Source organism: Heterocephalus glaber, unplaced genomic scaffold (genome assembly GCF_053883595.1).
Source record: "Heterocephalus glaber isolate CG9 unplaced genomic scaffold, H.glaber_assembly_v1.0 deba00001538, whole genome shotgun sequence".
NCBI lineage: Eukaryota > Metazoa > Chordata > Mammalia > Rodentia > Bathyergidae > Heterocephalus > Heterocephalus glaber.
The window spans coordinates 1,436,839-1,452,808 of NW_028258333.1; the positions used below are offsets into that span (position 1 = coordinate 1,436,839).

Sequence of the window (15,970 nt, forward strand, 5' to 3'; positions counted from 1 at the left end):
CCTTTCCCCTAAGCAACCAACTGTATACACCTGCGTGGTGTACACACAGACATACACATCCACACAGCCCTGCACACATACACCCATCCCTTTGACACGTGCACTACAGGCAGTAGAATGCAAGCAGTTTTTACAATGCATTTACTCCTAACCCCATTGCTAGTGTCACTGATTTAAGGAGCAGCTTGGCTCACGGCTATTCCATTCCAACTCCTACAGCCTCTCCTTCAGACCCAATGTACTCAGCCACGTGGCCAACTCCCTTTTCTCATGGAAGTGATGCTGAGGAACATGCACACATCTACCATACGTAACCAGAGGGAGGAAGAGCTGGCAGAAGACTCGGGATTTCTTCTACCAGGTAAGTACAGAAAATGAAACCGGATGCCCAGAGCCTCAGTTTCCTCTTCTCTTCGGTGACTAAGTGTGTGCCGTGGGGCTTCCGTCTCTCCCAGCCCTGACCACATGGCGCCTCCTTGACACGATCTAGAAATTTATGTGACAAAGTTTTGGTACCTGTTTCCTAGGACACTCTTCTAACCAGATTGTTACTCCTGACTCCCTACCTGATAGATATTTTGGTTCTGGAACAAGAGTCGGCATTAACTACTGTCTATCTCTAAAACTGTATGCTACTGGGAGAGACAGTGCGGGAGGAGACTATTTTCAGCCCAGCAAACGTACCCAGTATCATTTCCTGGGCAGCCCACATCCTGTTAAGCCAGGCCCCTCACACTGGCAATCACTGTGCTGAATTAAAGACGCCCTTGGCCACCTGCCTGGTGCCTGCAACAAGTTCCTTTTTTATCCTATTTATCTTCACAGTCATCTATTTGTGTCAGGAAAAGACACAGGAGCACAACATCTGTTAGCAGAGTGACACCGTTACCAAATACTTCCATAAGGCAAGGAACTGGCAATAAACCCTAGTTCCGCGTCAGGTGTTCTAGTAGACACAGCATCCGTCTGTCCACAATGGTGTCTGGTTTGGGGCGAGCATGTGACGCAAACAGCAAGGTTCACCAGCTCAGCCTGGTCTGGGCGTCCCCTCTTCTGCACCAGCAGAGGAAAGCACAACCCCCCCCCCCCCCCCGCCAGCCTAGCTTCCACCTCTCTAGAATAAAGCAGTGAAGAAATTCAAGGGGCTTTGCTCCTGGTTACTTTTCCACTAGTACTGAAACCTATGGAAGTCGAATGTCTAATCTTGAAAAACTCCTACTTTCTCTGACAACTAGATACTGGCAACTAAAGGTGACACCCGAATGTTGTAAGTGTTACTTGCTTCGGCCTCTTCAGAATACAGTCAACAGGTCTGTGTGATTCTTTGCTACATGTGCCTTATTTTTATGGTTTAGTCTTCAGACTGGAGAGGGAGGGACAGTGGGAGAGAGCAGATGGTAGAGGTCAAGACAGCCGGACACGTCCCCCAGTGGGCAGCCACTGACAGACACAGTTTAGGAAAGCTAAGCAGGGAGTCCTCGCGGGGAATGCCCAACACCAACAGCCTGTGAATACTGCACCTCGGCCGACCCAGGGCCCAGCCCACCTCCTTTCCGTGCCCTGGGCGGCTCCCCTCCCATGCGCCCAGGTGAGCCTCGCCAGGTGGCGGCGCCCTTTACCTGCCAGGCTGCCGGGCCTCTGGAGCGTGGCCGTGGCATACAGCTCCTGCGAGTGCTTGCTGTACTGCTCGGACGCGTGCACCAGGCGCTTGGTGGGCGACAGGGTGGCGTAGGTGCCGATGGTCGAGCTCAGCTGGTGGATGGGCGAGGAGGAGATGGTGGACTGCACGGTGGGGGGCGAGGTCACGCGGATCGGGGACAGGCCGGCCGAGGACACGACGATGTTGATGGGCGAGCTGGTGCTGTAGGACTTGGCCAGGCGGCCGGGCGACTGCTTGGGCGAGGAGCCGCGCGGCGCAGCATAGGCGGCGCCCTCGGGGGCCGAGCCTCCGCGCTGCAGCTTGGTGGGCGAGCCGCCCTGGGGCGCGGCCAGCGGGGAGCCCCCGCGCGGAGGCGCGGGCAGCGTGGAGCTGGAGTAGTAGAGCGCGGCGGCGGGCGGCGCGTCGGGCAGGTGGAAGGCGCTGCCCAGGCTGGGCGCGAACGGCTCCCGCGGCGGCGGCGGCGGCGGAGGCGCGGGCTCGGGCCCCGCCAGGTGGCCGGCGCGGCTCGTCGTGCCCTGTGCCCGGGAGAGGAGAGAGTTTAGCCGGGGAAGCAAACGGCCCGACCCCGCCGCGAGGACGACCCGGGCGCACGGGAGGCTCGGAGACCGGAGCCCACCCCCTAATCTTCCCGGGCCGGTGCCTTTCCCGGCGGAGAGAAACTCAGCCAGCGCAGCCAGCTGAGGACAGGAGGGAAGTCACGTCCCACCAGGGAGACAGGTGTGTGCTCGCAGGTCTGGGGAGCTCCCGGACCGGCAGTGGCATTGCATTACCTGCACCCAAAAAGACTTCAAAAGGCCACTCAGCGGGCAACCGTGATCTCCCTCAGGGCACTCCCTGTCTGTCTCCACGAACAATTCGGGCATTAAACATCCACCCCCCGTCATTTCGTTGGATAAAACTGGCCAAGCTGCACACTTATCTAGAGGACATCAGGAGTAAGCGTACTTAGAATTTATTCTACCGCTAGTATGTTGTAGATTCTTTGGAGAGAAGAAAAGTTAAACAGACAGAGGGAGATATAAAAACAACAACAACAAAAACTAAGCCAGAAGGACTAGGCTTGTTTTTTTCAGGACTTAATTCTAGAGGAGTCAGAGCGATCTTAAATGAAAAGCCTAAAAAAGCCTCCTTTTCTAGATTTTAACACCAAGCTCTGCCTCTTTCAGCACCGCTCCTCCTCTCCTCGTAGCTGGGTTGTAAGAACCCCCTGCAGCTGTATCTCCGGACTGAAAAGCCTGTTGCCTCTCATTTATTTACAAGAACACAAAAGACAAGGGCTGGGCTGGAGAGGGAAAGACAGTTGGAGGGGAAAGCACTTTCTTTGAATCATCCAGAGACAAATTTGCATTCGAATGAAGTTACTGTATTGTCAACTACCGCTGGGCAGGAGGTCTGGGATCTTCCCTGCTCTCCCCTTGGGGAAGAGGAAGGATTTTGAGAGCCTGCTGGTGTGAAAAGTGGCCAGGACCATACAGAGTGAGAGCGAAGCCGGCAAGTAGGGTGTTGGAATGAGGGGTGCTGGTCGGGTGGGAAGGGGGGAGGCTGGCGATGCTCCCCATTTAAGGTTTCAGTTCTGCCTCTCCCTTGTGTGGGCGTGGCACGTCCAGAGGGGAGGCTGGCACTGGCAAGGGCACAAACACAGCATTGCAGATGGTCCCTGGGATGTCCGGACCAGGGGAAGACCCGAGGCATTCGATGAGCAACGTCAAAATCCTCTACTAGCAGTGTTCCATGAGAGGGACACAGGACGTTTGTTGAAAGACTGTCCCAGTGTGTGCTAATTTGTTTATACTCTAGGTATACAGGATGTCTATATTTAATACATTTAAATACACGCATTGAACATTTTAACCCACACCGCGGTTATTCTGAGCTTATCAGTAGGAGTGAAAACAAAATGTAAACTCTATGATTTTGTCCAGGGAAATGTCTCCAGCAATCAGAACAGCTGAAACTACAGGAATTTTTGTTGGGGAATGAAGGAAAGAGTGGTGAAGAAAACCATCCCAAAGACTTTGGTGATGAAGGCTTTTATGTTCAGAGGATGGTGAACAGCTGGGCAGAACCTGTGTGCTCCCCCTAAGCCTCAGGGAAGTGGTCCAGCACCACACAGAGAGGCTTGCAGCCCCTTTCCAACACGAGTCCTGAGCACAAAACAGAAGTCTGGGTTTCTCAGATTTGGTTAGCTCACCTATATCTCTATCTAGCTATAGATACCCGTAACTATCTTTGTCTCTGTATCTCCTATCTGTCCATCTCTCTATCTAAACTCAACACCTATTACATAGCTTAGCCATTTAATAAGAATCTCTGAATCTCTGAAGATGGCACCCAAGCATGAGGCTTTTTGGAACCTCACCAGGTAATTGCAAACCGAATATGACAGAAGCATGAGAACCAGGGCTCTCTGGAGCAGTGGATTTTAGAAAGGTACTGGAGGGAGCCCCAGCAGCAAGATCACCCTACCTCTTGGGGGGGGGGCCCAGGATAGGGGTTTTAAGAAGCTTTCCAGGCAACCCTGGTGTTCCCCAAAGTTTGTGAACCATTGGTAGAAGAGACTCTGGTTCAGAAGGCGTGAAATGGGCCTGGGGGTTCATTTCTGACAGGCTCATGGGGCAGATGCAGCCGTCTGAGAAACTGCACTAAGCTATAGACCTTTCTGTTCAGGATTTCTACTGGGGCTCCCTAAGGACCAGGGCCTTGGCAACGATCAGCCATGCAGAACCCAGCTGGGAAGCGATGGAAAAGGCCCAACAGGCATTTCTGGAAACCCTTCCTAAAGAGGAGAATGGTGAGAAGGAAGTCAGATGAACTAAGGGGAGCGCCCTGCTTACCACAAAGTCAACTTCTTATGATGCCGTGGGAATACAGCATTAATAATCGCCCTATAATGCATTAATGATGCCATTACCAAATAAAAATTGTAATCAAATAAATACTAACTTAAGTATCTGATTTAGTTAATAATTTAGTAGTTTACCAATTTAAAGTAAAACGAGTAAATCAGTATTCGTTCTCTTATTTATGTATTTATTTGATACTAGGAATCAAACTCAGGACCTTGCATCCTTGAGGCAGGCACGGTGCCACTGAGCTAAATCCCCGGCCCTGTTCTCTTATTTAAACATTGGAATATAGGACCTATGTCTCAGGAAAACTTTGGATGACTTTTGCATATACTTTCTCTTTTAGACTGTTGGAAATTCTAGTCATACAGTGCCAACTCTCTGAGTAAGTATCTAGCTTCCTTAAATGGTCCTCAAAATGTAGATGTTTTGAGAAGTGTCACACTAGCTTCAGACATTTTGACAAGTGATGGTGACCAATTCAAAAATCTTTCCGATATTGTGAAACTGATTGAAAGATCTTGGTGAAATTTTGTCAGTGATTTTTTTTTTTCAAACATGGAAAAAGAAAGAAAAAACAAGCAACGAAAACTTACATACTCTTTAATAGTATAAGGGGTATTGTTCACTCCGTGCTAAAATGCAGCTCTAAAAACACCTCCTGAATCCATCTGTCTAAAAAGTTGTCATATAGCAAAGACAATGGCCAGGCATACGGCAGCAGGGCCTGTAGATTTACTGCTTCACAGGATCCTTTCTAAAACAGCTCATTCCAGCATGGCAGCCTCTGGACAAGCAGGCCTACTGAGTACTTAAAATGTGTACAGCAGTCAACCGAGTAACTAAATTTTAGTGTCCATTTACTTTTCATTAATTCAAAGTCACCTAGCCACACGTGCCTAGTGGCCATCTTATTGGGCCATCCAGCTGTGTATGACTGGCTGCCATTTACAATACATGTACAAGTGCCATACCCCATTTCAATGGTTTACATGGGAATCAATGCAAAAATACGGTTTTTGAAATTTGTTTTGTTACATCATTTGAACTAAAACTATAACCTTTTGGGAGAAATTTCCACTTGTGCATTCGTTTCTGTTCCTTGTCATTATACAGCTTCCTTTAGTAACTCTTAGCCAGTTGGGGGCACATAGGCTATACTTCAAGCCTGCTGCACAATTCACAGAACAGTTTATTATTACCTATTGCTGGATTAGAAATAACATGAACAAATATCCACAGGTAGAATTTAATCCATTTTACTCTCATGAAGGTTTAATTCTACCTTAAAACTGTATTAATACAATGTAATCATAAATCCAATTTGAAAGGTAAACTTCAGGCTAATTTTCACTTCATTTAAAGAATACTATACATATTTTCCTTAAGAATTTTGGGAATGAGTGTGTATATATAATGAGAATTGAAATAAATTCATTATTTACCAGGACTCCTTTAAAACAAAAAAAATGATATAAACATTTTTAGAACTACTTGGAGCAGTTTGGGCACCAGTACTGCTGTTGGTCACACAGTAAGGGCTACTGGCAGGGACATTTCCTGTTGGTGCCTTCAGTCTCAACCCAAAGACTACTCTGTCTTTCCCTTGCCTTCAAAGCAGGGATCCATCTCTGAAATTGACAAGGAAGCAAAACATTCACAGACAAGCAGCTCTCTTGTGTAGATGTTCTGATTAAATGCTTATCAATAGACCACGTTTGAGCACATTCAACACAGTTCTCTTTTCGCTTGGCGTTGTGGGAAATTCATCAAGAAAAACAGGAAACATTCATTCATCAAATCTTTTAAAGTTAAATATTATATAAGTTTCAGGTGAGGTAAGAGTTAGGATCTAACATAGTTGTGACTTTTATATTCTGTGTATACCTATTTTTGTGCATAGCATACTTAGTGGCATATTGAGGACTCTTGTGTAATTGTTCTGGGATTGTTTAAAGGGGAGGATGTATTTCCCAACTGAAATGGGAAGTCAGGCAATACATACATTATTCCCAATAGCCTTCAACTAAGAGTTCTTAAGCTCCAGTACACTCACTAACTCAAAAAGCCACTGACAAATGCTAGCTATATCTGAGGTACAAATAGGAGGGATGCTCCTAAGAGCTTTCAGCAGTTCTCTTCCATGGATCATTTTGCTTTGACATTATTCTGGAGCTCCATTATAGTTGCATCTTTATTTGTACAGCCTACACTGCAGCTCACAAATATGATACTGTTCTTTTTTGGGAAGAATGAGCTGAACCCCTGAAAATACGGAGCTTTTACAGTGGAGAGTGGCCTCCGTCTCAGTACGAAACACAGTTGCTTCCTGATCGTCACAAGACTCTTATACAAAGAGAAGAGAGATGGCAGAGAGGTCACAAGGGGACAATTTTTGAAACCTAAAAACTTATTTAATCCTCATTCTTTGGAGATCTGATGGTGGCTGGCAACAAAAGAAAACAAAACAAAGCAAAAGCAAGAAAGGAGGAAAAGACCCCCTACGCTTCCAGTCAGTTAATGAGAGACCTGACAGCCAGCAATCCTTAAGGAATCTTGACTTCCAATCACATGTAAGCTGTGTCACTGAGCAAAACCACAGTTTATAAAGCAGATTCATGATTTACAGGCAGCCCTTGTAAAAACACATTTAGATCTGCCAAATTTCCTGAAATGGTCAGCAAGGGCCCAGGCTCCAGGACAGGAGGGAGACTTGCCTGGAACGCTCGGCAGCCAGGCCAACAATGTCAGCATGGAGAGTGGGAGTCCCTGGTAGGTGGCTTCCCAAGGGCTTGCTTAATGACTCGCCATCAGCAGTCTGCCCTTCCATTTACTGCATTCATCCCTTCCCGTTTTCCTGTGGTTGCTGCAGACTGACAACCCTCTTGCTAATGGTGTCCCGTTGTAGATAGCATTGGCTATCTGATGGGGAATGAGGTCACTGTTGGCTGGAATGCTCCTTGTGGGCAGGCACAGGTCATGAGAGGAAGAGCTGGAGGACACACTTCAAAGGAAGGCAGAGCCTGCGGCTCGGGGCCTCAGAAGAGGCCAGCACCGAGTGCGGGAGGGGTGAAACTGACCTCTGAGGGGACTTTCTCAACACAGAGGGTTAAGTGGTGACAAAGTGGGGAGGGAGGTGAAACAGTGATGGAAATGTACTCTTCCAGGGTTCAGGAGGCCAGAAGAGATTCTGCGTACTAAAAGGACATTAAGAAAACATCTTGGAACAAGTACATTTCTGACTGACAACAACCTAGTAATGCAACTCTGTGCTGCTGAATCACCGAGAAACCACTGCACTTTTGTAGATTAAGTTTGTCTACAGCATCATGATTGCACATAAATATGGACAAAGTCACTTACTCTCAGGAGTCTCATGCCAGAAATAATCACCAACTCCAAAAGGCAAAGAATCTTATTTAGGTAAGATGCAAAATGTTCCAATAGTAATATAGTGCAATTAAACTGAATCTACATCTCAAAATAAGTTGCATTCCCTGAACTTACTTCCTGGGATGCAGTATCTTTGCATAACTACCAAGGCTCACAAGATTTTAATTAACTTCTTTTTATGACTGTTTCAAAAGGAATGCCACTTATTAATTCAAAAGGAAGAAACTCGGTACTATGAGGAAGGTCTGATTTTAGAACTAGTCAAATAAAGTCATTAGTCACTCATCTCATTGAAAAGAGATACTTTATGCACAAAGTTTTCCCTTCTTCTATGAAGTCATTACTGCTTGAGATTGTCATGGGCAGTGAGGAAACCAGGGCTGGGATTCCAGCTGGTGATATTGCACTGGCACTGAAAAGTGGTACCCAGAACACAGTATACTTTAGTACTGGACAACAAAGGCACTGGGCAGGATTTCTTTCCCTCAGATGAGAACATCTCAGTTAGAAAGGCAAGAAGGAACAACCTTGGGGATAAAGATGGGGACCATAGTCACTGCTCCCTGTTTGCCCAAGGAAATGGTAGGAGCAGGAGGGGAAGCTGGGTGGAGAGAACTCTGCAAATCTTATTCACATCATAATTGTCCCTGCCAGGACGAGGGGGCAAGTCACTAGTACAGACACAATGGTGTAGATTTTAGCATTTTTAGAAACCGATTTTTCCTTTCTTTTAACTTCCCTTTAATAAAAATTTGATAAGGGGCATCACCAATAAATACTCTGAAAATTGTTTCATATGGTCATTTCTCTGATCTCCCAGTGGAAAAAAATACAGAAAAAAATTAAATCAGTGACATAAGGATGCTATGCAAACTTATCTTAAAGAACCCATAAAGAGAGGTTTCTTGATGTCCACTCTTTCTTAAAAGCTACGTGAGCACTGGCAAAAATATACTACATAAGATTTTTATTTCAGCAAAAGGCTCCCTTAATATAACTTTAATAATCCAAATATTTGCTCAGAACAGGAAACATCATAGTAAAGCACAGACACACCCTCCTTGTAATGAAAAACATTTCACTTGTTTAAATTAAATATACCGGACAGAGAAAGTAGAAGAGGAAGTTTTAAAGATAAGCAAAGCACAGGGATTAACAATTGGCAGTCATCTTAAAGCTCTTAAAACAGATATCTTGCCAGTTGCCCACAAATATGCCACGAAAAATATGTAACATGGCAGGGTTTCTGCTCTAAATGCTACATGATACATGTATTCTATAAGAAATATATCTCCGCAATTTTGATTTCCAAGTTTACAGTGAGTTTTCTCTTGAAAATATTACCTAAAGTGCTATTATGGTAGTTGTCTCTGTACCATCATGGGAACTTATTGGGAAAGTGATTGTTGGGAACTTTCTCCTCTGTGGCATATGGGATGCCACAGTACCTCACTACCATCCACACGATTCTCTTTCCCTCATCCTTTACACAATGTTCTAGCACTGCAACAATCAACACATCACCTCTGGCAGAAGTGAGCTGATGGTGTATTTATAACCGTGACATGGCATAAATGAAGACTTTTAAGACATAAAATTCAGCACGACATTCAATAGATAGCCAAGATCAAAAAGAAATGGCAGTTTCGTTTCTCAAAAAATCTTCTTGCTTTTCTAGAATACCCAGTGTTATAGAAGTTTATTTCAGAGAACTATCATTTAGTTTTCATTTCCTGGAGCTCGCAGGTCCTTTTTCTAAGAATACAATTATATACACACTTCTGTTCTTCCAGAGAACATGTGAATGGTCTAAAAATCTTTTGCTTTCTTACTACATTGCCAGCGTTCCATCTACAGATGTGTACTTGGATATTTCTTACATATTTTTGAGGGACAAACTGCTTGGTAAGACTGCTTCATGTTTAGATGTGTGGTGAAACCCTCCTTTGTACAGGGGCTTCCCCATGACTGAACTCTTATATTCAGCATTTCCTAGAATCTGTCGGGAATTTTACCTGAGTACAAGTGGACAAAATCTGGAGGAGAGCCAGCTTATGTGTCCTATATCGCACTCAGAACCTGTGCAGTATAATTACAAATAATCTGGTTGGCGTTGGAGGAACCTGAGGAATATTTGGTTAATCCTGGCCCAGGAGACAGAGGAGACAGAGATGAATTCTGCATGGGTGTGGCTCTTGTATCCCATTGGATTAATGGGATGAAACAAATTTCTATGCAGCTAACTCTAGGACATGACACGAGAAGTGACAGAGTGGTGCTTTCAATGCATGAGGCAGGTCATGTTGCTCCTTTCCTCAAAATTCTCCATGGGTTCCTGGCTGCATTTTGAGTTAAAGGAAAGATCTGCACAATGATCAACTTTGTCTCCCAATACCTTGCAAACTCCTGTACCATGCTCTTGCTGTCCTGGCCTCCTTTCTGTTCTGTCAACCCCAAGCGCCCTCTCTGGGAGCCACTGCATTTGCCGGCATCAAGTCTGGTAGCTCCTTTGTTTAATCACGTCAGTCCTAAGTCTCTTCCATGAGGTCCCATATCACGTGTGCCTCATCTTGGCCTTTGAATCCTGCTTTTCATATTGTGTCTATTTCTTTCCCAGAGAACCTACCATCTTCTGCTGTACTATGCAATGTAATTAGCCACCATGCCAATTCTCTGAGTCTCTGTTCCTGCTGTCTTAAAGACAGGAATCCTGTGTGTTTTCTTTCCTATGTGATCCCAAGCACACAGCTTCATGGCATCAATGACCACGCAATAAACATCTTGACAGCCCCAAAGAATAACTGAGAGTTACAGAAACGTGACTGGAAGAGCAGCTGTGTTCTGATCTGGGCTCCCGAGAAGAGCCAGCATTGAGGCAAACGTTGACTGGGTGAAGGAGCCAAGGGTGGACTAATAATCTACACAGCCCATTTAGAGGCTGGCACAGCGAGCTGCTGCTTAGCCAGCCAGACAGAAGAGGGGAAAGAATAACCGTGAACGGGCTCATGTCATTTCCTAGGAGGGCCTGCCGGTCTAGTGGGAAGGGTTGTACACTTGCTCTCCACCCCAGCTTCACAAACTCAAGGAAGGGGTTTAATGAAGAGGATCATCAGAGAACTGAATTTTATGGCAATTTTTTGTGACTTGAAGTTTTGCTCTGAAACAGTACAAGGGGACAGTATAGGTTATGTGAGCATCACCAGTGCTCTTTATAGAACCTGGCAATGGCCATTCAATAAACAATATGTTTGATAAACTAGAGCTTATCAAAAATTGAAATTAGAATCTTGAACATACATGATACTTCTTTGAAATTACATTTAGACACGATTTGTGAGCCAGATAGAAAACCACTGGCTTTACTTAAAATTACACGTTTTTAAGCAACAACAACAAAAATGTTTTTGTGTTGGTTGACTATTGACCTTTAATTGGCTTGGCATCTGTTAGTCATAACTTAAACTTTACCAGCCTTGTGGCACTTTATAACTACAGGATATTCTAAAAATTAAGCTAGCTTTGAAGGAAACACTTAACATTCAGAATACTAAAACGAATGTATCATGGGCTTTGAAAAACCACTCCAAGATCAGGATGGTGGAGACATTATTAGAATGGGATGTGGCCTCCCTTCTTCCAATGGCATAAGCAGAGAAAATGCTGGTTCACTGCTTCAACATTTCTCTGGCATTGCTTTGAAGTCATAGGTACTGCAGGATGCTCAATAAGACATGCTTTGCATACAACAGTTCGCAGGTGAAGAAAATCAGGGTACCAATATCCACCACCGAACTACATGAACAAGAGTTCAGACATCCAGCAACGCACTCAATCCTGCTAGTTGAGTGCATGAGAACATTTCAACATCAGGTGTGAGCATTCGACTTGCTCATCCTACACGTGCTTGGTGAGTCTTATGACAAACTTTACCTCAGACTCAAGTTCTAGCCCTCAGCATGCACATTTATTGATGCCTTACATCTATAACTCTGATGACAGCAAATATATATCTTTGATATTTTTACATCTTAATGAGACTTTCTGATTAAACCCTAAAGCAGAATTTTAATGTGAGGTGAAGGGACAGGCCCTTTGTCCCTCAGTGGGATGCTGTTTTCCTATAGCTCAGCATCACAAGGTAAAAAGTTACAAAGCAACATGTGGACAAGGTTGTTTGAATAAGGCAGTCACTATTTCTGAAAATATTGCTAAGATGATAATTTAATCATTAAAATGCAATGAAAAATTTTAACTTATCCTTCAATAATGTTAATGTCACATATATGAGTGTGGTGTGGCTGCCCCAGGCCACTGTGACTTTCCCTGTTTCTCACTACTCTGTAGACTTTTCTTGAGGGCATGCATGTAGTCTGCTAGGTGCTGTACATGCAGAGATGAAAAGGCCCATCCTCCAGCAGCTTGTGGTTTCATTGTAAAGACATATGGGTAAGCAGCACGAACGGAGTGACAGATATGGATCAGGGGTTACAGGAGCTGGTGGAGGGTAGTAGGGCTGGCGAAGCTTATTGGCAAAGATAGTGCCTACAAAAGCACCAGAAATGAAACTAAGCTCATCAGCCTAAATGAGTGGCTTGTGTGTTGTCAGGAACAAAAGCAAAGAGATTCAAAAATGCCTTATGCCACCAAAAAGAAGTTTACATCGCATTAAACAAGATAATCCCCCAATATATTAACTCTGGTGGACTGATTAACTATATCTTGTAGCCCCAAACCACAAAACCAAAATATCAGGCAGCTACATGTTACAACTTTTAGATCTTTTTTGAAATGACTTCCAGATTAACATTGGGTCCTTTTTATCAAAAATTAATTTCAACTGCATATAATAAATGTATGCAGTGATACTATAAGAACAACTGCATGCCTTAAAAAATAATTAAGGACACATTTCAAGGTCAAAGCTGACAAAGTGCAACTATTTCTAAACAATCACAATTATCTGCAGAATAGTTCTGTATACTTCATGACACATTTATGCTATGTTCCTTGATATGGCTAACCCCAAATAAATACATGCCTTTTTTAGGAGAAAATAATACTTAGTATTTTTCTTAGATACACACACACACTCAGAAGTAATGTCACACATCACACACAGACACAGATATAGTAATAGGTGCCCATTTGCATATTCACAAGCTAAATATATACAGTGTGCACAGCATGAGCAACTGACATATTCCTGAAGAAAATGTGTTTAACACTCAATGTTACTCCACAATCCCATTTCAGTGCTCCTTGCCTTCATTCACAGCTCCAAGGGGATGTCTGTGAGTCTCAGGCCATGCCTACAGGCAGGCAGGCTGTGTCACCATGACCCTTGCTCACCCGGTCCCTGGTCCCTTGCTGCCCAGGGACATTACTCAGCAAAGGCACCTACCTGGCTGAAGCTCTGGCCAGAAGCCCGGGCTTGAGTGCTGCTTCGGGGTGGGAGCTGGGAAGGGGCTGTGTCGCCCAGGGCCAAAGTCTGGTTGCTATGGTAGCTGGCCGGATACTGGAAAGACCCTTCAGGTTTGGAATTGAGCTGAAGTGCACTCTGGGAGAGCAGGCTGGGCCCTGCATTGAAAGTCATTTAGAGCAGTCAGTGGCAGTCTCAGTGAAGCAGAAATGACATGTATTATTTATTGAGAGTAGCCTAGAATTATCACATGCACATGATTCCAGCCATCTATGCTTTAAATTCTGAGAACTAAAATGACCATATAATTTGTCTGCAGCTCTCAAATAAGATTTTTTTGGGCAGTTTCAAAGTTCTCCAAAGAGTATATTTTTCAAATGATCTCATCCTGACCTACATAGAGACATTTCTTAGGAGAGAAATTAGTTAATCAAGTAGTTATTTTTGGATCAGACAGTATCAGAAACATGAAATAATGTAAGAGTCTACTTTTTGGGTACATCTTAATTGTGTTAATGTAATTATATCTCTCTCTGGATGACCGGATGCTAAAATGCCCACAATGTCTGAATCAGTGACAAATTCTATCACATAAATAGTGATGTGAGACCTCAATGGCAGAAGGGTAGACAGTGTTTAAAATATCAATAGCTTTTTATAAAATGTAGAATTCTCCCTGACCTCACATAATCTCTGATGAGTAGTTATCGTGCCATCTCGGCAATGCTCAGTAGGAGAACAAAGAGAAGATACAGAGTTAAAATTGGTGCTGCTAACGTGGCTGATATTGCAGGGAAGGCCTTTTAATTTCATTACACGTTGCATGTGAAATTGTGTTTTACTTTCTCATGTTCTATTTAGATGGGTGGATCCTTATAAAGTTTGCCTATTGTATTTTCAGTCACATTTTACCAAGTTCCTTTAATACTCACTTTGGGGACTAAAAGGTGCACAGAGGGGTGTAAATATACTTGTCCCATTGTGCATGTTCACAGGGACTGAGGTAAGAAAGCTGAGTTAGGGGGAAGGAAAGTCAACAATGTAAGGCTTTTTATGTTTCTCTATACCATGGCGGGAGCCTCCTCTTTTTTTTCATGGAAAGTGATATGCACATGAACTATAGCATAACCATTATCTTCTTTGTTTTAGATAATAATGTCATTTCCAGTCAGTGTGAGCAATTTCAAGTTTTTTCTTTTTCTTTCTACAAATAGAACAAAGGTTTATATTTTAAATGGCACCCTAGATTTGACGCAATGTGCACCACTCTTGAATAAAAATAGAGTGTGTGTTCTCCTTTTAATAGCATCAGTTTGAGTGATTTTTGCCATTTAAGACCTTCCCTTTCCTCTGGTGCCCTGCTGGTACTTCTAAACAACCCAAAGATCCTTTTCATTTTATCATTGAATATCAAATGATATGATGTTTAACTAACTAGGTAAGACTTGCTATTTTGGAAGCAACAAATTATTAAAAAAATTCAAGCAAGTGTATAAACGTGTTTCTATCCAGCCCCAACTTCATCATGAAGGGTACAACAAAACCACAGTTGTAATTCTTTTCCTTTCCATTGAAAATATACAGTCCCAAGAAAACAGTATGTACCAGATGGTTAAATCTCCAATAGCCTGCCCAAATCCTTAAGTCTGTCCTGGCGGCTTCACAGGCCCCATCACCAGACATGTGATGTCTCTGTGGAGAGGTTCACTGGGAGTTTCACTCCGGATGCCCGGGCCACACTGTCCCCACTACTGTGGTGGAAGTGCCAGGCAGAGTGAGGTCAACGGGTGGTCTCCATGGTTCAGGCAGTGAGAAGGCTGAGATATGGAAGAGACTTTGGAAGGCAAGGAAGGAGATTCTGTTGGGGTGTGGCACATGGGGACGAACTGAAGTGGGAGAGGAGGGAGAAGAGGAGGAGGAGGAGGGCACAGGAGGGCAGTGATGAATCTGGTCTCCATTGAAGCTCACATCTTGATAGAGGACACTGAGCTATGACAGAAGAGCAAAGGCCCTTTCCGGTCCGTGGTCACCACCCTACCTGGAAACCGCGGGCTCCCACCGTGGCTTGCTTTATGTAGCTCTTGGCTCTTTCCCTCAGGACAGTCCCTCTGGACGCACTGGCCTGCACTAACCATGCCCTCCCCATGACAATGGCCCATGAGGGCAACAAAGGTTACAGTAGATGCCACAGAAGTGCCCTGGCTGTGGAAATGCCGATAGAATGAAGTCAAATGCAAGCTTTAATTCTTGTAGTTTAACAGAATCTATAAAGATAAATAGTTGCATTCCTTTATTTGCCTAGTCATCTGCCTTTCACGGAGATAATGTGAATTTGTTCTAATGAACTTAGCAAGCTAAGTACTTGGTGTATGCTGAAAAGATTCGTACAACTACGGTATCTCCAAAAACCTATAAACGGCATTTGTGCACGACTTTTAGATGGCAATGTAAAGTCACATTTCAAAAGAATTTCAATTAAAATATGGCTTATTTGCTTCTGAAAAATATCATGGAACAATCAAATCTGCTTCTTTTATAGAATCAGTATATATTTGATCAATACTCAGTGAAAACAAACCAAGATTGTCTATCTCATTACTTTGCTCATATAGCTCAAGGACTGAAATCTAGATGTACTCTGACAAAAGTAAT

General features: G+C 44.1%; 1 protein-coding gene across 6 annotated transcripts in view; it reads right to left on the reverse strand.

Annotated features, from left to right (window-relative positions):
* Nucleotides 1-15,970, reverse strand: part of Ctnnd2 (catenin delta 2) — an 871,879-nt gene that overhangs the window by 370,519 nt on the left and 485,390 nt on the right. For all 6 annotated transcript variants that reach the window (XM_087189427.1, XM_004845189.4, XM_004845188.4 and 3 more), the window contains 2 exons: nucleotides 13,301-13,476; nucleotides 1,620-2,175 (listed from right to left, as the gene is read on the reverse strand). In XM_087189427.1, the coding sequence (XP_087045553.1) occupies nucleotides 1,620-2,175; nucleotides 13,301-13,476 (732 nt within the window). The remainder of the gene's footprint in view (nucleotides 1-1,619; nucleotides 2,176-13,300; nucleotides 13,477-15,970) is intronic.